At 35.8% G+C, this 24,860-nt stretch overlaps 1 protein-coding gene across 1 annotated transcript in view; it reads right to left on the bottom strand.

Moving 5' to 3' along the window:
- The window catches only part of LOC145688496 (uncharacterized), a 199,606-nt gene extending 183,422 nt beyond the window's left edge, over nucleotides 1-16,184 (bottom strand). The window contains exon 1 of the mRNA XM_081762826.1: nucleotides 16,050-16,184. Within this exon, the coding sequence (XP_081618952.1) occupies nucleotides 16,050-16,091 (42 nt within the window). The 5' untranslated portion in view covers nucleotides 16,092-16,184. The remainder of the gene's footprint in view (nucleotides 1-16,049) is intronic.
- Between the last annotated feature and the right edge of the window lie 8,676 nt (nucleotides 16,185-24,860).

The raw sequence follows: 24,860 nt of genomic DNA, 5'->3' as shown, positions 1-24,860 counted from the left end.
TTTCTGCTTTATATGTATAGTTCAATTATACCAAACAAAATCCGCTATCCCCATTCCCTTTGGCGGTAGGGGTAACTTTAAAATTTTAAAGTGGGACCCCCATTTCTTATTGGACATTTCGATTTTCCAGAAAAAAGTGACTGATTTCACCCAGAATTGAAAACAATTCCTTCACGGATGGCACTTTAATCGATACGGGAAAAGGAGGGGTAGCAAAACGTTATGAAAATGTTTTTTATCAGATCCGTGCTCTGTGGTCATACAGTTAGCATACTGGACGGCACAGTCAGAGATCCTGATTTCAATTCCTAGTAACCCTAGGGGAACACCAAATGAGTACATAACAAGTAGTGACTATTTTCATGAATATATGCATCATATAAAAATCGCTTAAAGTTTGATACTAATATATTATTATTATTATTATTATTATTATTATTATTATTATTATTATTATTATTATTATTATTATTATTATTATGTTACATATTACTTGAGCTTATAATTAGGAAGACCTAGGCGCAGATGGGAGGACAATATTAAGATGGATCTCGCAGAAATAGGAATACAAAGTAGAAACTGGATCCAGTTAGCTAAGGATAGAAGTCAGTGGAGAGCTTTTGTGAATGCGGCATTGAACCTCCGGGTTCCATAGGCCATAGAATTAGTTAGTTAGTTAGGAGGGTAAGTGTGCCTAAAGTCAGCCGTCTCCAGTAGTCAGCCATTTTTCAGTAAAAAGCATATTAAATATACATACAGTAGCTTGTTATCAAACAAATAATCAACTACAACTTAAATCAGAGCTCCTGTATTCAACCTCATTTGTTCTGGCCTGGTGTGACTCCTCGTGGCAGAAAAGAAAAATTATCATTTGAGGTCTGCTGATGCAAGTGAGCAAAGTGCGCATTTTGTTAATAAAAAAATAAGGAAGAAGCTTTACTTCAAAGTTAAGTTAAAATTATATTATTGTAAAATAGTACGAGTTATTGCTTTCTTCTATGCATGAATGTATCGTAGCTTATCAAAAATTCTTGGTTTATGATACAAACCAAGATATTGCGTAGAAATAAGGGGGGCTGACTACAAGTTGCATTTTTGATAACGTTTTCCGGTAGTCAGTCATTAGGGGCTGACTACTGGAAATGACTCTTCACTTCAATTTCCAATGGTCAGCCCCCCATTACTTTCAACGGACGACTACTGGATACATATACTCCAGTAGTCATCCACTTATCATTCATTCAATTTAAATGACACATGACATACAACTAAGACACTTAACTAATACGTAGAAGACTTTTCTAACGATTTAATGAAAAAGTAACTGTTATGATGTCACTAATTGCATCATACAAGTATAATACAGTTATAAAGTACGGGACAAAATTAAACGATCGAAAATGCCATTAAAACTTATGACGATGTTGGTCGTTTATTTTTGTCCCGTACTTTAATATCAGTCTGGTATTGTAACCATTTCAATTCTTGTATTTTTCTAGAACTGAGGGAAAAAAGGTTAAGGATTTATGGCTGGTCTGAATTATTTCTCTAAAATTTAAAAAGGACAGGTAATGAGTATTTATTTTACCCTAAGCATACGCCCTACATAAGCTTTGGGGGCCCGGGCCCCCCGGCCCTAGCAGGATCGCGCCCTTGACCCTGATCATAGCTTAGTCTTTTAATCTAAGGTAGCTATGAGGAAGTAAGGGTTATCCATATCTAATTGATTTATTTTTTTAAATTACTCCGCACAATGTCGCGTTTCTGCACGTTTTTAATTCCAAGGCTGCAATTGCTCTTCAACTATTATTATTATTATTATTATTATTATTATTATTATTATTATTATCTGCTCTGTTCCTAGAGTTGCCTGATTGCCGAAACAATACAGAATAATCATAAATATTTACATTCTAACTCACTATGAGCGTGAGGAAAATATGTCTAACAGTTTAAGAACGCGTGATTTAGCGTTTCTTTCAACCAGTCCAAAGACATCTACTGGAATACACTCAGTGTCAGATGTTTTTGCAATCAGGTGCGTTGAGGATACTCTATCCAAAGAGTCTTCTTATTCTACACTAATGAACACATATAAGGCTATTGTTCTGTCCGAAGAGGATCGATCTGCTATCAGTAGATACTTGCTAGTGAAATGCTCTATATCTTAGTCCTGGAACATACCAAATTTTAGCAATTGGCCGTCTAGAGCCTACAAATATATCTTCGATATCAGAAATAGACGTTACGTCTGACTCAAACCAGGAAAACAACATATCCGTTATGGCATCTTGTACTGAAGCGACGCAAGGTGAAAGGTCTGCTTCTGTTTCTACAGTCAGTAGAGCCAGAAATAACTCCATATGATCTCAGAAGAAATTCAAAGAAAACCTTCGTAAAATACTTCCATATCATCTGGCTTTGATTAGCATCTTTTCTGGCTAGCTCCAATCAAAAACAAAACTACCAAACATGTGCCCAGAGAAAAAGTTCAAAGTACAGTATCCTCCCAAGCATGGAGAAATTATCAGATGGTAAAGAATGAAAAGAAAAGAAAACTAGAAGAGGAATGTCTAAAATGAAAAAGGGAGAGAATACAAAAGAAAGGAAAAATTTTAAGTCAAACAAAAAGAAAAGGATTGTCAAGCCAAGTAGCACTAGTAGTTAAAAAGACGAGACGCAAGAAGTGGTTGAAATGCCGTCTAAGGCCTGAAGAAGAATTCATAAGTGATATTGAGAACGATACACTTAAATATATTGGGTGTCACTTTTGTGATCACTGGTACCACTTAAAATGCACGTGCCTCAGTGTATTATCGTACGAGGAACCTGCTAAACAAGTGCTTATGTGTCCTGAATGTGCTTAATGAACTTCATATTAAAGGGTTAATGTCATAGCTAAATATAAATATCAATGTAAATATAAATAGGCCTATATATTAGTTTTAAATAGGCTAGTCTAGGCCGAGGCACATTTTTCTTAGTTTATGGTAAATATCATACAAGAAGTCCTTTTTCCTGTATCGCATTATATTTTCCACCAGGCCTGCTTCTAGCCACAGAGGTTTGGGGGGGTATAGATATGTTAGGGGGGGCAAGTCATTAAAAATCTCTTACACATATCTAAATTGTGTTTTTTGTGTTGAGGTCTGGAGGGGCCACGAAACGTTTAGGAGGGCCAGGCCCCCTAGCTCCCTCTAGTTGCGGGCCTGTTTTCCACGTAGTTTTTCTTTGTAGGAACTCTGAGTGCAATATATTTGTCCCTTAATTTGCTACTGAGGAATTGGTCTCTAAAATTCCATTAAAAAAGTCAATTCTATAGTGTGGCTGAGAACTGGTTAAAGTAATGGCCGACCTTTGGTTTTCATAGGCCGACTACTGTTTTTTTCAGGGTTTCTGGTATTTTCTTTTTCCTGTGTAATTATGTATAAAAGATTTCCTATGCGAGCTACACAAACGTAAAATTTAAACACTGTTCTTTCTAATGACATATGCAGTAAAAGTTATTAGTAAAAAATGATTTTTTTATACTTTAACAAAGTTGAAAATCTCCTTAAATGGTCGACTACTGGCACATTTACCCTATTACTTGAGATGCAAACTATAGTTGCAATTTTTGAAGGAATGTTGCCTAACTGGAAAGTAGAACTTTACATATTGTTTTGTCTGTGAAACATATGCTTGTTTAGCTTTATTTGAAAGTTTTAATTTTGCCAAAAATATTGAACGTTGGAAAACCGCAATAACATTTCCTTATAGGGGCCAAAAAAAAAAAGAGAGCTGATATTTCTAAAGAAGGCAATCGTAACAAAAACGGATAGGAGATAAACAAATCGAAAATGTTATGTTGAAAACATTTTCATTGATTTTGTCTTCTGCCTCAGGCACTGACAAGGTCAGACAAATATCGTCTATTACGTTTAAAATTGCCTAAAGGAAAGTTGAACAGAATACCACAGATCTTATCACTCAGTAATCAGTTGTGAAGTGCTCCCTTGTAGTCAAACAACATATATCGAAATAACGTGTTTTCTGCCTCTTAGCAAATAAAAACTACGATCTTACTAGCTCTTGGAGTAACCAACTGCGCATGTCGTTTAATAGCTTCAACTGAAAGGGGTGCTCATTCAACGTGCAACTCGTGAAAAGGGTAGAAGTCAGAAATGGCTGAGAATAGAAAAGAGCGTGTTCTTGCTTTAGTGCAAGAAGGCTATTGCGCTGCACAAGCCGTGAAAGGTGTGGAGTTTTACCAAGAACAGCACAGAAGTGGATAAAGCGTTTTCGAGAGACTGGAGAAACTATGCGGCGCCGAGGTAGTGGTAGGCGTCGTGTGAGAACACCTGAGCAGGATGCCCAGCTTGTTGCTACTGCGCGACTTAATCCCAACATGACCGCCAGACAACTTCGGCACGCATCAGCTTTTCCAGGCTCTCGAGATACTGCTGTACGGCGTCTTAGGGAAGCTAATCTTCACGCCCGTCGTGCTGCGGTGAAAGAATTCCTCTCGGAAGAGCATATAAGACGACGGCTTCAGTTTGCGGAAGAAAATGTGAACCGTGATTGGAGACATGTTGTCTTCACAGACGAATGCACATTTTCTTCCTCAAATAATGGCCCAGTAGTCGTGTATCGTCCGAGAGGCTCCAGGCATGATCCCAGATACGTTTTCCACAAACGTCACTGTGGACGCGTATCTGTATCTGCTTGGGGTTTCATGACATCACAGTGTCTTGGAGTACTCCATAGGGTAGAGGGGCGTCTTACAGGTGAGCAATATTTACATATCCTTCGGGATGTTATGTTGCCATCTGTGCGTTTTATCTACCCCGATGGAGTAATCCAGTTTCAGCACGACAGGTCTCCGGTTCATATGTGTCAATTAGTTCAGAATTGGCTCTCGCAGCAGGCTGATTTAGAGGTCCTAGATTGGCCACCGCGTGGAGCCGATATGAATATAATTGAGACAGTATGGGCAGAGGTCAAAAGGGTGATGAAGGAGAACTGGCCTAACCCGCCTCCATCCACAAAAAACCAATTATGGGAAATCGTTGAAAACAGCTGGGAGGAAGTCTCCCGTAGTGAACGCTTTCTCCGCAGACTTACCGAAAGCATGCCCAGAAGGCTCCAGGCAGTCATCGATGTAGAAGGTCATTGGACCTCCTATTAAACACTTATATATAAACAGCCCTTTTCAGGGCTACGTATTCCCTTCCATTCTTTTTTTTTTTTTTTTTTTTGAATGCCAATGAAAATGTATCTACGTCACTTTCACCGTTAAACAATGAAAATGAAAAAAAAACATAATAGCAGTGGACAAGACTCGATCGTGCGAACTTGTGTATTGTAATCTCTCACTTATCCCCTGAGCTACGAAGTAACACGTAGATTTCTTGAAAAAGATATTAGTAGTTCATAACAACACACTCCCTTTTTATGTAATTCATGTGCCCCTTGCTGCTATCGATGGCGTAAAAACAAAATGCTACACATTACCCCATATCATTTCACCAGTAGATTGCTGTTTTCTGATCAGTTAAAACTGGATAGCTAAGCGAAAAATGTATGTATTCTTTTTCATGTATTCTACGAAAAACCTAAAGAGTAAACAAAATCGAGACAAGCAACTTTCTCGAACAAACCACTCAATGTATCAGTGTCATTGCAAACAACGTCTCGCTGATGTAATGAGTAACAACATGTAGTAAAGATCATGGGGTCTTCAGATCAAATACAGCTTGTCATATGGTTTTGTTTTCTTCAGCACAATAGAATTTTTTAAAAAAATATCCAGTCATGTGAGAAAAACAAATTTTGCAGAAATATAACATTTCGTTTTGAGAGGCGTATTAGCACGAAGAAATAGTTTTATTTCTTGCAATCCAAACCGTGAAGAATGAGCTAATGAATAGCGTTTATGGGTCTTTCAATAAGCACCATCCAGTGTGTTGTCGTCGGCAACGTTACGTTTTTCCTTTTTTTCTCGTTTTCGCGCATCACATTCTGTTTTTCAATTACTTCTAATGCTAAATTTTAATCCGCTGTTACTTCGTTCGTCGTTTTCACTTCCACCTACAATATTAGATTTAGGCATAGCTGACTATCTTCTAATTTGTATCGAAGTTTTGTCAAGTTTCTAGTGAACGTCAGCTAACCATTTTCTTCCAAGTACTAAATGTATTCAAATATTTATTTCAAACGGCTGATTTGATTTCCCGTGATGATCGGACAGACAAACACGACGTCACTTTTACATATTGACCGCCTTAGTTGGAACTTGCCCCATTTCCCCCTCAAAAGTGGATTTTTAAGGACAACGGAAGATGGGCTCACATATTTTAAAATAAGGTGTTTATATCCATCTGTTCCTCTTACGACATATGTGTTAATGAATCCGACTGGACCAAATGCTAAATACCGTATATTTAAAAGATAATTTCAAGTGCTTCATCCGTTTTGCTGTGAAGACAAGACACAATCTCGATGCCATCATTCTTAAATATTGAGCAAAAACGATACAAATTGCCCCTCTTCTCCATTTAGTACCGAAATTTCTAAACACGGTCGGACACGTGCACACTCGTTTTAAATAAGGAATTTATGTATCATATTTCATCTCACAAACGTGAGAGATTCTATTTTTGGCATACATTTTAACCCCCTCTCTTCTGTTTGGATACGCATTTCAATAAAAATGGCGTGACAACAACCCAGTCCGAGGTAGGTGTTAACTATGTTAATAAAATTCATTTCAAACGGTTCAGCCATTTTTCGTTATGATAAACAACGTGTTTTTAATTTATATACTATGCAAATATAGGTTAATAATATTGTTCTGTCTTGTTCTTTATTTATTTAAGTTATTTATTGATATAAAATTGAGGTGTTACGTTTAATGTTTAACAATACCTAGCATTTACCATGTTATCAACCGTGAAGTAGCGAATTTTGTGTCTAATATTTATATTATATTCAATTTAATGTGTCACGCTAGTAGCAAATTAAGCATAAATGCGAAAACATTGTTCACTTTCAGTTCTCAAGAGAATTTCTTTCCTGTCTTTCTATTATTTTGTCAATAGCTTACAAAACACTGGCATCAGACTTTTGCAATTATATTTTTTAACGTTTTCCCCATAAACTCCCCTGAAAATTTAACCTGAATCGCCCCTTACCGGGAATCGAACCCGAGACTACAAGAACCAAAAACACTCGCGCTAGCCACTAGACTTTTTTTTTATTCCACGTTAATTAGTAAGCCCACGTTTCATATAGCCTCGCTGTTGAAAGTGTTACGTGAATATAGACTAGACCAAAATTAATTATTGGTGTCCATTTCAGGATCACTCAGTATTATGTTTTTAAGTGTTAGAGTGTTACAAAATCCAACACTTTTCAGTGCCTTATTAAACAACTTATTTTTTTTAAAAAAAAGTCTTGAATGTGTATTCACGGATACAATAAGAATAAAAATCACTATTAGAAACAAACATTTGCAGTAAAAGGAAAAGCAGAAACTATTTGTGTAATAAAAATGTATATCTTTGTCAAAATATTTGTGACTTGGTGTAATCTATATTCACGTAACATTCCTCCACTAAAAACATGCTACCGAGTGATCCTGAAATGAACACCAGTAAAAAATTTTGGTCTAGTCTATATTCACATAACAAAAGGAACAAGAAACTAAAAATCAACTCAACACTACTTTTATACCACCAATAGCAGCAAGGGGCAGACGATACTATCCCGAAAAAATGCATTTATTCCTTTGACCCGCATTGCAAAGCATCGGACAGAGCTCCTCTGTGGCTAAGCGGTTAGCGTACGCGCCTTTGGCGCGGGAGACCCGGGTTCGATTCCCGGTGGGAGCTCATGTGGTTCGGATTCCACGTTAATCAGTAGGTCCACGTCTCATATAGCCTCGCTGCTTAAAAGGGACGCTAAACTGAAATTCAACTCAATTCAAAGCATCGGACAATTTGCAACATCAATTACAAAAGCTTGAAGAGAAAGAATCTTTATGGACAATAAGTTTCTTACATACAATATTCAATTATAAAATGCCTACTACTTATCTTTCTTATTTAATTTATGGGGCGCGATGGTTCACTGGTAGAGCGCTTACCTTTGGTGCATGCGGTCTCTGGTTTTATTCCGTTCAAGTAAGCTTGTGGTGGACAACATTATGTCCGTGACTTTTCTCAAAGCATTTCCTTTTCCTTCCACTTTCTCATTCCACCAATTCTTATATCATTTTTCTTACTTTAATTATCTTCTCCCTTAGCCTAAAATAGCAGGATTCTAGAACACTGGTCCGTATACCAATTGAGTGGTGATGAAGAAAGCAATCAACCTGGTTAACCTGCCTTCACTCGCTATCGCTTGCTCGACATTACTATATGAATTGTATATTGAGATTTGATAAAGAAAAGAACCAAACTGGTTACTAATCCAAATTCTCCTCTATGTGAGGACCAGCAATCTAGAACCTTCCCGCCTAAAGGGCGTAATAGTGGGATGTTAAATATTTCATTTCATTTTCTAATTTAATTTAGCTCTTCCACATAATATTTTATCTGAAATAATAATAAGATATTATCAAGTGCTCGCAAAGCTGGGAGCGATCTCGGAATCTACCGTAATGTGCGGTAATCTTATTAAATATGTTTCACTACTAGATCAGTTGTTGAATGTTTCATAATGCTATACTAAATTCCATAAAAATAAGTAAAATTGATGAGATTGACAATTTAAACCGCACAGTATTGCAAAGCTGGCGGTGTAAATATTTACTCCATTACGCAAACTCTGTTTCAAATACAACCATTATTATACAGCTCATTTTCATAAACTTGTTCTTATAGCAACTATATCATTTCCTATTTAAATTCAATTTATAGATAATTTTGAGTTACATATCAGCTGATACTCATGCTATAAACTATACAATAAGTTAACATTCGATGTAAATAAATAAGAAATGTATAATGTTACAGATTCTGGAATTGCAATTTAATTCAATTTTAAACTGTATACATTTTCTATATGATTGTTTCATTTACTTTATAAAAATCCAGATTATGATTTACACTAACTGTTTTAATTAAAAATACAAGCTTATACAGGGTGCGGGGAAAGTCCCGGAACGGTCCAATATCTCGCGAAATATACAGATCAGCAAAACAAAAATAACACGTGTTAAACAGTTTTGAAAAATCTATCCAATGATACCAAACGCAACTCTCCATTCCCACACGGGGGGTAACTTTAAAATTTTAAATGGAAATCCCCATATTTTGTTGCACATTTGGATTCTTCAGAATAAGTAACAGTGATTTGACCCAAAATTGAAAGCAGTGCCTTCACGGATAGCACTTGAATCGACACATAAAAAATGGAGGCGGCAAATCTTTATGAAAATGTGGCCTCTCAGTGTCGAGCTCTGGGCCATGCGGTTAGCGTACGGGACTGCGGCATGAAAGGTCATGAGTTCGATTTCCACGCAGAGTAAAATTTTCATATGATTTTTTTACCCACATAACGAATTCATACATTTTAACGTCCATAAAATAATGCATTTGTCCATATTTATTAATTTGCAAGAAAATACAAATGGTGACAAAAATGGCTTATTTTTGTTGTAAATAACCCTACTACTAAGAACTACTTCATAAAGCTACTTTGCAAAACAATTATCGATATTGTATTCCATGTAACTTCATCTTCGCACACACTGTTTTCAATTTTTGATCAAATCACTATCACTTTTTCTGGAGAATCCACATATGAAATAAGAAATAGGGGTTCCCATTTAAAATTTTAAAGTTATCCCCCGTAGTCCCCAAGGAGGTAGGGATAGGTGATTGTGTTTTCTATCATTGGATAGCTTCTTTAAAACTATTTAACATGTGTTATTTTTGTTTTGGTGATATTTATACTGCGCGAGATATTGGACCGTTCCGGGAATTTTTCCGCACCCTGTATACAGTATTTTATTTCTCTCTTTCGCACTCTCACTCTCTATATTACAACTGAGTGTTGCAATAGGTATCAAGAACATGAATAATTTTCATTTTGGACGTATGGTTTAAGATTGGTATTCAGATCACAAATCTGTTCTCATTATAACGGATGTGGTATTAACGTTAATAAGGATCGTTAACGTTCCACATTTTAGTGTCTTCGTATATAGCCTAATTGATGAACATAGTGAATAAATGTGACTGAGCTTTGAAAAGTGATTGTTCATCTGGTCTTGTGTTTTTAAGCACTTCAAATTAGACATTTATATTTTAAAAAATATTTCACTATATTAAAAAAAAAGCGTTCCGTACTCAGGCTCGAACTGCCACCCTTCGGTTCTGGAATCTCAACAGCATTGCTAAACCCGCTTGGCCACGCAGGCATGTTACGCAATAACGCGTTCTGATATTAGAAATAGACTCGCTCCAAGCGCAAGTTTACACTTGGAGTTTTAAATAGCCATTTTCTGTTTTTTTCAGTAATTTCAACTGAAGATATTGATTGATTTCCCATATTGGAACTTCACGTGAAGTGTGAATTGTATGTTCATCTCAAAAATACATTATTTTCTGTTTCTTCAATTTTACGTATTTGTGAGTGCTCCTAATACCTGTGCACTGTATGGAGTGAATTTCCCTCGGGATATTCTTCGCGTAATTATCTGACAGACTAAAGTTTCATAACAATCACAGTTTTTTGCTTATAATTTTCTTATTTTGCTTTATTTTTTCACAAAAATCATAAATAATTATTCATTACTACACTGATTTGTTAAGGAAAGCACGAAGAAGCGATAATATATTAAGAAAACTGAGTTATTAATGAAAATGTGGAAGTTGCAGTATATGCGAACTTTTTTTTGCGGATGACGATACATACGACAACGTGAATAGTGTTATTGACCTTCTCATACACAAGGTTCGTTACACTCAAAATTTTATAATTATTGGAGATGGTCATGCAACCATTTTCTTCATCTTTGGACCACTTCATATGGATTGACCCTATGGTGGTAAAGGTTCACGAGCATTGCACAAATTCGAATCTAATATGAAATATTATGATGCACAGACTTTTGTTTCCAGGCCATCAAAGTTGGGTTTGAACTCTGTAAAATCAAGAAATTTCACTAAAAGCGATTGATGGAACGCATCCGATCTTGACCAAATTTAGCATGGAACGCATCCGATCTTAACCTTTATATGCTTAGAACAGTTGACTTTTTCGATACCGGGGGGCGCGGTGGCTCAGTGGTAGAGCGTTCACCTCCGGTGCTTGGGGTCCCTGGTTCGATCCCAGCTCGCGCCGTGTGGACTTTGTGGTGAACAATCACCGTGCTCGTGGGTTTTCTCGGGGTTCTCCCGTTTCCTCCCACTTTCTTCATTCCACCATTTCACTCATCTCTCATTATCACCGTCTCCTTTAGCCTAACCGGCATAACCGTGGGACGTAAAACTTAAAGATTTCATTTCATTTTTTTTCGATACCTGGGTAGTATTACTAGTGATGATGTGAAGTGTGAGCGTGAAATAAAAGCAAGAATAGGAATGGCGAAATAAACCTTTAGGAGGAAGAAAATACTATTTTGTAGGACCTTGAATAAAGAGTTCAGAAAAAGATTTATAAAATGCTTCATGTAGAGTATTGTGCTGTATGAGCCAGCAACATGAACATTACGCAAAAATGAAGAAAAAAGACTGGAAGCTTTCAAAATATGTATGTGGAGAAGAATGGAGAGAATTAGCTGGGTCGAGCGGAAAACGAATGGTGGGGAGAAAAGAATAATTTTAGATATTATTAAGAAGAGAAAGAGAAGCTGGTTGGGACATTGCCTAAGAGGGAACTGTGTCATTAGGGACGTGCTAGAGAGTATGGCGACAGGAAAGAGAGGGAGGGGACGAAGGAGACTACAATTAATGGATTATATAAAAACAGAGAAATCGTACGTGAAGACAAAGAGGTTATCGGATGACCGTGGAGCATGGAAGCTTCTCCGTTGCAACAAGGTACATGCCAATAATGACAAAAAGTGATGATGATGATGATGCATATGAAATATTTTGTTCAGATCTTTGGTCCTCGAGTTATTTGTCATCAAAGTTTAGGTTTCGACTTACTTCAGTCCAAACCCCAAGTTTGATAGCCAATACCTCAAGAACTTAGTGCCTTCACACCACTATGTTTCATACGTATATTAAGCTCATTAAGTTTACCAACATTTCAAATTTGGTCAAGCGGAGATGTTTAGTTCCCGAGTTCTTGTCTACCAAATCTCGGTCTTGGAGTTAACAGACCTGTTAAACGAAGTAAGCGCAGTTTGTATTTATAAAGACTTGTTAAAAAATCAATGAAGGACGATTTTTTTCCGCTATATGGAAATTCACTGGTTTAATGTTGTCATTTATTAACAAACATTCATAGTTCCGTTAAACTTTGAAGAAAAATATTTTGCATACATTAGTGATTAAAGAAATTGAGTGAAAATAAGTCTGATTTCTATGTGAATATCTTTATAAAACTCTGCTAGAATTAATGATTCTGTCCTTTGCTATAAAATCTCAATATTATTATGTGCAGGTACAACAGAATTCTCCAATTTGATTGCAACGCGGAACAAGACAGACAGTAATTTTATTGTTAGTTGTGCCTTTCAGTTCGGTTCCAACTAGGCCCGGGCTGGGATACTAAGAAGGGCAGTGGAAAATTCTACTGAAAGGGCTCCCATACAAACGTGAATACTTATTATATATAGGCGCCATTTTATATATTAAATTTAAAAATAAAAAAAAAATGTCGTAGTAATGTAAATAGATAAACTGTGGGAATTTCTTTACTAAAGAAACACTTTTTAGTTCTTGTAATATATATATATATATATATATATATATATATATATATATATATATATATATATATATATATATATATATTTGTCAGACAAAATGAAACTAAATACACCAACAAATCAACATAGCTGTATTTTAGGAATACAATAGGTACTGATTATCCGAACACTGCTCTAAAACACAAAAACAATCATAATGCGTGGATATGTAGATGAATATTAAGACTGTGAAAAAAATCATGTTAGAAACAGAGTCTATTGTGTCAATGTAGTAGGCCTATTTCATGAATGTATTACACGTTTGATTGTCCAAACTATTCTTAATTTCTCACAATGTTTCGCTTTATAAATACGTAATTTTATACATTTTTTAAAAGTGATTGTACTCTTTACCTATTCTCTGCCAAATGTATGAATTTATCTAGTAAAACTGGTATACAGAAGAATTAAAAAATTATCTATCATGTGATATTTCGAAGGGCGCATTATATAAAGAGCGCCCTGTACTCTCCACAGGTTCTTTACCAACAGCCAGTATATTAACTAGCTGAAATACCTATTCTTCGCATGGGTCAGATAAAATACGTACACAAACTGAACAACGAAAGAAAAAAAATATCGGTCATCTTCTACTACTTTTACATATGCCGGTAACGCCCCCTGGTTCGAAATTTGAAAAAGAAAACGCATCTGGACCCCAGCCGATGGTGGCTGTATTTGGAAATCAACGCCTGTGGGAATGTCACTATTGATGTCAGCGACCGCGAAAACTATGGATTTGACACTAATATTTTGAATTATTTTTACATGGGTGACCCCCGGCCCGCAGCCGAACGTGGTGAATTTGGAAGTTAATGCGATCGGAGTTTCACCATTGATCTAGCGACCGCGGAAACTATGAATTCGACTCATTATTATCATATCGGTCATTATTCTACTACTTTTACGTGTCCCGGTAAACGCTCCCCTGAGACCCCCCTGGTTCGAATTTAAAAACAAAAATGCTTCAACTCGGTCTGGGGTGTAGACCAAGGTACCCGTGACCAGAATTTGGTAACTCTCGGTCCACTCATCTGATTCCCAGGCCGTACACAGACAAACACAAACTCTTTATTTCACTTAGATTATACAAAATTGGTATACAGAAGAACAACTAAAACCACTTATCTTTAATGTGATGTTTTGAAGGGTTCTTTATGTAAAGGGCGCACTTCATGGGTTCTTTACCAACAGTAACTATGCATTTATTGTACAGAACTGTGGTATACACAGTGGTGCCCCCCCTTATGTCCATGACGCACCTCCCCAAATTGTCTATCCGTAGGTGTTCTTCCATGAAAAAATCTTCTTTTCGATTAATTTTTACACCCCCTCAAACATATTTATATAGATTCTTACCCCCCCAAATATTTCAATGACACACTTTGCGTCATAGCCCCCCCTCTGTGGGCACCCCTGGTATACAGAAGAATAAATAAAACCGTTTATGTTTGCGCACCGCAAGGGCGTCTGATGCAAATGGCGCACTATACTTTTCACAGGATCTTTACCAATAACAACTGTAGGAATTTATTATATAAGAACTTGTACTGTGTGTTGTTTCGGAGGGCGCACTGGAACATATTTCGGTGGGCCAGCAAATGCCTGGTTCCAACTGCTATAGAATAACTATTTTGACAACGATAGCTTGTATAAAACTTTTGTATAATTCAATTTGAAGTCACTTACTTTTATTATTTTTTAAAAATATATTTGTCTGGCCAGTCTGGAAAGGAATGGGAAAAACGTCTCTTACAATTATTATAATTTTTAGCACAACACAGATGTTCTACCTCGGAAGGTTTATCTCCTTTTCCTTGCGCAAAGGGATGGGAATGTCGAAGAGACGTAAAATATTACCCACTGCAATACTTGGGCTAATGGCTAGTTTGTACTAACAATAGATGGAGAGCAGACCATTGGTCTAATATATTGACAGGAATAATATTGGTGATGTTTCGTCTAATTGAAGTAAAACTAAAAATTACATTTTCCGTTAAGAAGGGGCACGTGCTTCCTATTTCCCCTTCTATATCCGCCATTGATCTTTTTAAACAATATAGCTGTCACTTTTCTCTCTCCCTCTCTGTCACATACAGAAGAAAAGATTATAAATGGATCCATGCCAACTTAAGTAAACTCTTGTCAATTATTGCAATCTTGCACTTGACCTTGCTCGATCAGCTGTGGAAAAAACTATGCCAATGAAAGAGCTGACAGTGCATTGAGTGTAAACTTCCACATCCTGTGCTAGGATCAACAACAGTTCGGTTGGTAACAATTATAATATTTCTTTTATATATTTTTAGCTAAAAGTAACCAAGAAGGTATCTAAGAAACGAAATAAAATAGAGTTTACCTACAAGATTATTTTTTCTGCAATATAAGTAACTTACGTATTAGAATTGACGTGTGTATTCGGTTGAGAAAAGCAGAAAATTACGCAAGTAGTTTGCAATCCTAAACATAGTTAAGGTTATTTTAATAATAGTAATCACTAATAAACTTAATAAACTATCCAAACAACTACTCATCATAATCTTCGTGCTAAAATGAAGTCAAATTCCTCAAAGAAAAAAAAAGCTGGATGACCTTTAGGCACCAGAAATGTCCATGGATTATAAATAAATATCAGTGTAGGCCTACTGTGTGCTGTTGCGTAAATTTTGAAATGTTCAATAAACATATTCTCTCTCTCTCTCTCTCTCTCTCTCTCTCTCTCTCTCTCTCTCTATATATATATATATATATATATATATATATATATATATATATATATATATATATGTGTGTGTGTGTGTGTGTGTGTGTGTGTGTGTGTGTGTGTACAGCCGATTATTTTTAATTCTAAGTTCAAGGGGACACGAAAAAAGTTCGAATTATCCAAAATATACATTGTTAAATACCTAAAATGGAGCAAACAAATCTACTATATCAACGATGAGAAACAATTATATACAGTAGTACTTACCTTTTAGGGAAAATAATGTATTATTTGTGTGATACAATACAGCAAACGACATTTACTCGCATATAAATTATGTCACACGTACTACGGATAACGTATTAAGTACAGTACCACATATACTACATTCACACATAAGACCACATAAACGAGAAACAACCTTAATTAAATCACAACCTTCAAAAGGCGTTCTCGATCTATGGACAGTGGCTTGTCCATGCAGAGCAGCTAGGCTGTGGCTCAAACCATATGGTCTGAGTGGAGAGTACCGTCTACAGCAGTGAGAGGGTGTTTGGTAGTTCTGGGAATCGGACTGGGTGGCGTGGTGGTTGGCGCATCGGCACGGTATGCCGGAGATCCCTGGTTCGGGTCCCGCTTCAGTGAAATACCTTTTCCACTCTGTGTATATTAAAGGTGAAGAGCAATTTATTTTATAAATTCCTCTTTCTCCCCTTTGGAATTTAATTTTCGAAAACTCTGAAACACATTACCGGTATCTCTTATTTTTAATGAAGAGTTCATATACTGAGTTAAACCTTTCCACTTACAGGAATTCGTGAGATACACTATTCTTGGGGAAGTTTTGAAGCCTTCCTTAGAATGAGTATTCTAAAAATTCTACCTTATCCCTTATCTTCGTGGCAAAAAGGATATTCTCTCCAAATGTTACGTTGACACCTATAGTAGTATGGCCTAGGCGATAATGAGTCACTAATTTCTAGTCTTTATATAATAGTGTGGTGTAAGGTCCCACTAAGGAAGGATTTTTGAAAATTCGACGGAGAAGGGGGAAAGAGGGCTGGCAATTATAATCTTAAAATGTCCATATCTCGGAATCTGAATGTTAAAGATGAAATTTGGTATACTGACCTCTCATTTAAAATAATTAGACATATCTTTCAGCATTTTTTTTTTAAATATTTGATTTTGAAGGGGAGAAAAGGGGGAGGAGGGGAAAAAGTGTGAGAATTACAATTATTAAAATAAGATGTTCATCTCTCGGAATCTCTTAAGGTTAGAAATGAAATTCGGTATTCATTAGAAATGGAATTCTCATTTTAGACACGTGTTCTAGCCGAAGGCTAATTGTTTCTATGGGCCTTGACGCAAGTCGGCTGAGAACCTAAAGGACTCGGTTAAATTGTTTCCAAGCGGGACCCACAATTTCTAAGTTGGGCCCTGAGTAGAGACCTATTTAGTCAATCAAATGGAACAATAATAAAAATACCCAGAAAAATACGTATTTATATATACTGTCACGAAAAGAAAGAAGAAAAATGGAAAATATTGCAGTTGGTTGAGGGGGTTCGGTTGTTTTATATGCACAGTTTGCTTGCGTTTATACTCCTCTTTATTTCTTATACATTTAGGAATGATTTTAATCAATAGAAATTGACAAGATACAATTAATCTGTTCTCGCAGACATTTGCTTAAACACAGTATTATTTTGAAATCAAATGAAATCTTAAGTTTTACGTCCCACGGTTATGCCGGTTAGACTAAAGGAGACGTTGATGATGAGAAATGAATGAAATGGCGGAATGAAGAAAGTGGGAGGAAACGGTAGAACCCCGAGAAAACCCACGAGCACGGTGTTTGTCCACCACAAAGTCCACACGGCGTGAGCTGGGATCGAACCAGGTTCCCCAAGCACCGGATGTGAACGCTCTACCACTGAGCTGGCGTTGTCTCTGTCAGAAATAGAGATGCAAGGGCTCGAAAAAAAACCGGCTTTTGTGAAAAAAAAACTCGTTTTTTTCTGCTTCGTTTTTTTGCTTGGGAAATTTTGGGCTTTTCTCAAAATTCTGCTTTAAATTGATAAAGCAGACTTTGTTTCGCTTCTCTATAACACAAAACGTCATTTAATTAGTGGTTGATGCTGATAATAATATAAAACCTCGAAAATAAGCCATGAATTTCGAAAAAATATTTCAAACAATTTTACTTCAACATATTTACATTATGAATTCCAAAGGATTAACCAATGTATATAATAATTTTTTTTTAACCTCATATATACAAAAGTAAGCAGAGTTGGCAAGAACCATGGTTGTTTTTGATTTAGATTTTTTGCTTTATGTATTTATATTACATATTCACAGAAAGAAGTTTGTTTCGCCTTGGTGTTATTATGCAACAGCGGGGTTATGCCGGAAGAACTCCCATAAGCTTAAAGAAGTCCGGTCAGTAAATTTCTTAAATTGAGAATCTCCCGCCCTAGCCATCGGGAAAATCCCGTCATTACTTGAAATGTAAGACAATAACGGGAAAATCTTGTTATTCCTTTGCATGTAAAATTTAAAGGTCAACGTATCATAATCAGTACGCTAAAACTGAGGTTTTAAATTACAAATTTAGTATGTAGATATCATTAAAAGTCCAATCCAAGCTAATGTTGGAAGCTACGTAGGCAATCGATAAATTTTGCCAATTTCTATCAATATATTTAAGCAATCTTGGCTTCTTTATAAAACAACAGGCATTTAGGCATGCAGAAATATACATTTTGGTTTCGTTTCGCATGTTTAGGCTTAACATCCTTACGAAATACCGAGGTTATCAACGAGAAGACTTTCGCTTAAACTGATATCCGAACCGCTATTTGGTTTACGCATGAAAGAAGGGTTGTGGTTCGACCGAGAATTGAACATGGGACACCTTGATTAAAAGGTGAAAGGGAAATAAAACTATTGCAGGTGGTTTGATATCTGGAAACGTCACCATGAATTTCACACGATTCGCATTTTTCATTCTTTTTATTTATTTATTTACTTTTTTTTTGGTTTAAACCAGTTATTTAAAAAAAAAGGTGTAAACCAGCCAACCCTAAAAGTAAACACTTCTTTTAAAAAAATACACAAATAACTAGCAAAATAGTATGTAGTATTTTTACTTCAAAATATTCCATACCCTCTTTTTGAAATAAAATAAAATTAAAATAAAACATAAGAGAAATACTTAGATTTATATTATACACTTAAAGGCTGCACATCTAGAGCTTTTGGTTCTGTATATTCCTGAAATTCTACAGTTAAGTTTTATATAACCACTATCACGGTTTACCCAATCCTCAAGTTTTCTGAATTTTTAAGAAGAGGGATTCAATATATCATTACGGAACTCCCCACTCCAAAAAAAGGACTACGGAATATATTTAAGTTAAGCTAAATACAACTGCACAACAAACATGACTGAGTGATTAGCTTTTGCGCTTCTATCGGTAAGTCCGGGATTCAACCAGCATTCGACCATTCTGACAAAGCTTTTCTTCATTTCATCTGTGAATTAGGGATGGTACCGAGACCGAGACGTACTTTTATATACCGAGACGAGACCGAGACCGAGACGGACTTTTAAATACCGAGACGAGACCGAGACCGAGACAGACCTCTATAAATCGAGACGAGACCGATACGAGACTTAGGTCAGTCTCGAAAGTCTCGGTCTCGTCTCGAATATTGATATTGATAAATACTAAAATTGTCTTCACTCAAAATTTGTTTCGTTGCTGTGTTAGATAGTATGAGAACGGTTTACTGATGTACTGTGGCGTATTTAGGGGGTGGTTATCGGGCTCAAACCCCTCCCGAAATAAATTTGTGATAATTTTTTGCATTGCACGTTCAACGCAAATCTTTCTCACTCGTTCCTCAAGCCTCTCCCGAAACAAAATCCACTGCTGATGCGAATAGAATTCTCTCTTTCTTTCCCTATCTCCCTCCCTCCCTCTCTCTCTCTCTCTCTCTCTCTCTCTATATATATATATATATATATATATATATATATATATATATATATATATATATATATATATATATATATATATATATATATATATATATGATGTGAATGGGGTGAATGATACCTCGTTCGACATATCTTTAAAAACTAAATAGCGCTGTTGCAAAACATTGTTCATATGGGTCACCGTTTTCAAAATGAACACCAAGACATGGTATCTGCATCAAGTAAAACGTCCAGTATTAGCCTACTAATATGAAAACACCAGAACAAATATTCGAATAGGAAACCACAGAGGATATTTATCATTCTATAGCTCAGGAATGTTGCAACAGTCGAAAAGATGATTAGAGTGAAAGTGTCATAATGGAAAGAAAGAAACCTAACTCCTAGAAAATAATCGCTCCAACCTCTCTCCGTAAGTGAGTGAAGCGCGAAGGATCGGTGAAATTGCAAATGAGAGCCTTAGTTTTTGCAAATTGTATTTACGAAACAAAGTTATTTGAAATGTGTTTTTCTAAGAGATAAATGTCTCTGTAATGGGATAAAGTATGTAAAATTATTGTTAAATGGTACCTTCCATTTTGATTGTAGGTAATAGTTTGATGCAAAAATGAATCAACTGAAATGCGAAACCAATTTGTCGAACAATGCAATTTTAGAAGAATGTTTACAAACGTTGGTTTTGTTCAACAGTCATCTGCATGATATTGGTTCGCTTCTTTTCCTTCTATGTCTTCTTGCATGTGATAGAATATGAGTTTCACAGATGTCCACAATTACATTCCGAATAACTTTCAACGGTAATTTCAGTTGTGATCCTTAGTAACGAAACGGTACATACTGTTGCAGATATGTCCCAAAAATCTTGCACGCAATGCGTTAAATTATCAGAGGCGAAGGGACGGGTAAAATGTTGTTAAACTTGAATTTCACTTTATTTTTATTCACCTTATTTCACTTTATTTTTATTCATTATAGTACCAGTCATTTGTATACACAAGTGTTTCAGACAAACCATATCTATTGCAAATAAAAAGTGAGGTTCTCATTTGAGATGTTACATTCATTCCCGCTTCACTTACTTACGGACAGAGATCGGAAAGATCATTTTCTATCATTTCCTCTTTTGCATCAATTCAATTATACTTTAATAATCATTTTCTACGTTGCATTATATTCGAGCCGTGGAATGATAAATACCCTCTGTGCTTTCCTATACGAGTTTTATTCTGTTCATTTATCTCCAACTATTTTCATATTAAGGGTCTAGTGGTACTGGACGTTTTATCTGATACAGGCACCATGTCTTGGCGGCCATTTTGGAAATACCCCATGGCATTTCCTATTTGAGTTTTTGTTCGGTTCATTATGTTCAACCGTTTTCGAGATATCCCCGTTGAAAGATTAAAATTGGCCATCCTATATATATATATATATATATATATATATATATATATATATATATATATATATAGCCGCGGACACAGTATATGATCAAGGGAGGGGCTAAACCATGGTTTGCCGCTTTATCCAGTGTAAAGAAAGTAGGATTGAAGCCCATTTTATCCAGTGCATACCTGAGCGTTAAGGGGGGCTATGGTCCCTATAGCCCTCCCCTAGGATCTGATTGATATATATATATATATATATATATATATATATATATATATATATATATATATATATATATATATATATATATATATATATTAAAAATGCTGAAATTTTGTACCAAGTTGGGAAATTCTTCTTGATACTCTGCAATAGGGCGGAGCGAAAAATCACTTTTTTATATATCGAAGACGCAATAGTGCGGAAAAGTTGCCAATTGATATTGATAACATACTGTAAAAATTTCGTTTCTGAAATCAAATATCTTCCAGTGGCGAATCGCCAAAAAAGATTTTGTATCTTTATAGGGTATGCAAACCCGCCGTACACATCACTTTTTTGTGTTTCTACAATAAATGAACGAATTACTACCTATATTTCTTAACGTAAGCAGTCTATAAAATCGAAGAAATAATTTCTAGATGATTTAGGCAGATTTGGAACCATAAAATAGCCCATTTTAGCAAAATATAGTATTGCATATCATATAGTGTACTTGTGGTTTCCTATAAGGTTCTAGCATTAAATTAATATGCCGATAAATGTGTTCATTGTTCGTTATAATTTTTCCTTCAACACTCTTTTTCCTTTTAAAAATTTTCGTACTGCTTTATAGAATTTAATTTCCTCCCTTGAATATGAATTCAATTTGGATTAGTCCAATTGATAGTAGTAGTATTAAAAAGAAACAACGTTAGTACTCGATAACTGTTCGAGTGTGGAAGACGATCTTTTCAAGGTAATTTTACGGTGTTAACATTTCGTTTCAGTGTTTACTTCGTTGTGCGTAGTTGGTAAGTGTATAAACAGTTTGTTTTTGTACTGTAAATTAAACTTCATGTAATGTGTGTGAGATCTGTATTTTATATCAATATTGAAACTCTAACCATGGCGAAGATAAGAACAAGATTAATAACGACTCACCCCGTGCTTGGACATTCAGCTGAACTTTCAGATGTGTAGTTGCCCACAAAATTAGATGTAATGAAGCATTATTTTCAATTGGTAGAGCTGGAAAAGTGTGAGAAAGGGCATGATCCATCTGTAAAGAAGTTGATGAGAGACGTTGCTCAATGTGTAAAATCTGTTTAGGGCAAAGCTTCCATCCCTACTTTGTCGTTAGAACGTGTAGTTCAGTTTCTACTTGCTTTGCACGGAAAGTATATAAGAAGTTTGTTAAATCTGAGAAGAAAACGAAAGCTTCTGCTAGCTTCCAGAAAAACTGGATATATTTAAACAAGATTACACGAAGTCTTTTGATATATGTTCCTGAACTTTCCATGTGCTTATGTGAATTAAGAAAGAAAATACCTAGGAAGGAGTGGACATTTCTGCAAGATCAGAGAACAACACAAGTAGCCAGAATAGAGGGAGCTGACTACGAGGAGACTTTAAAACTAATCATACAAACTAAAAGTAAATCACGAGAGACCACCTGCCAACAGTCTGCTTACACATCACAAACGAGTATTTCTAATGAACTCCAGACATCATCTTCTGATAGTGATGAGTTAGGTGTTGATTATTAATTTGCAAAACAACAGAATATTAGAGAGAAAAGAAGCAAGTAGCAACGACATGTCCTTATACTTCTTGGTATGCTGGCAGACCGATTTCGAACATCTGATCGTGCAACTGCTTTTGATAGCAACAGCTACATTGCAATCTTTTGGAATAATTGATCCACAAAATGCTGGCTATATGACAGACTGCCCAAAAGCCCGGCGAGAAAAGTAAAATATAGGACAAAAGAAAGTGCTAATGGCCAAAGGAAAGGATCTTAGAGACTTGTACCTTGATGGTCTTAAAGATCAAACTCTATGCAGGAAAGAGACTGGAGGTCGTTGATTTTCAGTAAAGAGATACGCTATTTGTAAAGATGGAGCTAAACACGTGTGGTTAATGAGAACTTCTTCAAGGTACATATCACAAAAGGAACGGCAATTGATTCAAGAAGTGCATAATCCAAAATAACTGCTATTTCGCACACCCGGAGAATTTATATTGCCTTCTATGGTTGACGATGAAAGACTTCACGTCAGAAAAGAGGCATAGAGAAAGATAGTCAACGTAATGGGAAAAGCTAGGAATGAGAAGAGTAGATAATATGACAGTAGTATCAGTAGGAAGACGAAACGAGGAAGACCAGCTAAAGAAGACAATGAGTCACTTGTAAAAAAATGTATGCTACCAAAGCTCAATTTCAATGCAAATGATTATACAGACCTTATTAATTGGGAATCAGTTGAAGTGAAGCATCCTCCAGCGTTGTCTTGTTTTCCAACAAAGAACTTGAAATCTACAATAATAACCGTGAACATCCAGTCATAAAAAGAGCTTTAAAATATTCCTGTCACATTACGAGTACAGAACGCTGCGTGAAACTTGTAACAGAAGCATCTGCAGCAGTTTGTGGCAGTAATGGTTTTATCAGACTTAAACTAAAAATACCGATTTGTAAACACAAAAGTAGAAACAAAGGCAAACTGTGCTCTGCAAATAGCCAAAGATCTAAATTTGAACATACGTGTATCAATGGTACGATGAGCATGGTAGGGACCTGACCGGCACCCACGTCCTCGTCGTGGGTCCTGGCTCGTTTCGCTGAAACAAGCAGAGAGGTGCAGAAAAAATATGTATTTTGTATTAAGTAGGTTGTTATTTTGATCAAATTGACTAGTGTGAGATCCAAAATGCGCCTAAATCATGCAGAAAACATTTCTTAAATTTTATATATTACTTAACTTAAGAAATGTAGATTATACTTTTGTTCATTTACCGTAGAAAGGCAAAAGAGTGATGTGTACGGCGGGTTTGCATACCATATAAAGACACAAAATATTTTTTGGAGATGCGCCACCCGAAGATATTCGATTTTAGCGACGAAATTTTTACAGTATTTTATCAACATCAATTGACAACTTTTCCGCACTATTGCGTTTTCGATATATAAAAAAGTTATTTTTCGCTCCGCCCTACTCTGCAATATCACTGGATAAACAAGCAATGTTGCTGAAGCAAAATAAAATTGTATTTTCTCAAATTGCGCTACGTAAAGTATTACATATTTAGTTATTTAACAAAACCACAATAGCCCATACATTATTTATGTAGCTTGGAAATCTCTAATAACTCAAAGGCATGGACGGTGCAATGCGCATCAACTGTACCTTAGCGTCAAATACTGTGATCATGATATAATATATTTCGAATGAATGAAGGAACAAAGTTACAAGAAACGGAAAATTTAAATGTTTCTAAAGACTTTACTTCGAAAACGCGCTGACATATCAGGTCTCATCATGCAGATGCTTCCAAAAGACTTAAATGCTTATAACGCCATTTACAACAATTGTTATTTCAAATCGTTTCAGAAATACCAAACACATTGGTAGTGATTGTTATACTGCTTAAAATGACGCATTTTTATTAAATTTTTATAATGGTTATTGCTTTCCTTTGCTTCTATAACATTACAACAGTTTTCGGTGGTTTTAATTACAAGTCGCAGTTACATTATTTTAAGCAGTGTTGCCCACTTAAATAGATAGCTAAATATTATTCTAAATATGTGCAAATAACGTAGATAAACTGCAAAATATGATTATAGTGGAATCCGAACCACTTCGGTC

This window comes from Thermobia domestica, chromosome 6 (genome assembly GCF_964235325.1).
Source record: "Thermobia domestica chromosome 6, izTheDome1.hap1.1, whole genome shotgun sequence".
In the NCBI taxonomy this organism is placed as follows: domain Eukaryota; kingdom Metazoa; phylum Arthropoda; class Insecta; order Zygentoma; family Lepismatidae; genus Thermobia; species Thermobia domestica.
The sequence above is the reverse complement of the archived record's forward strand: the minus strand, read 5'-3'. Positions and strand labels throughout refer to the sequence as shown.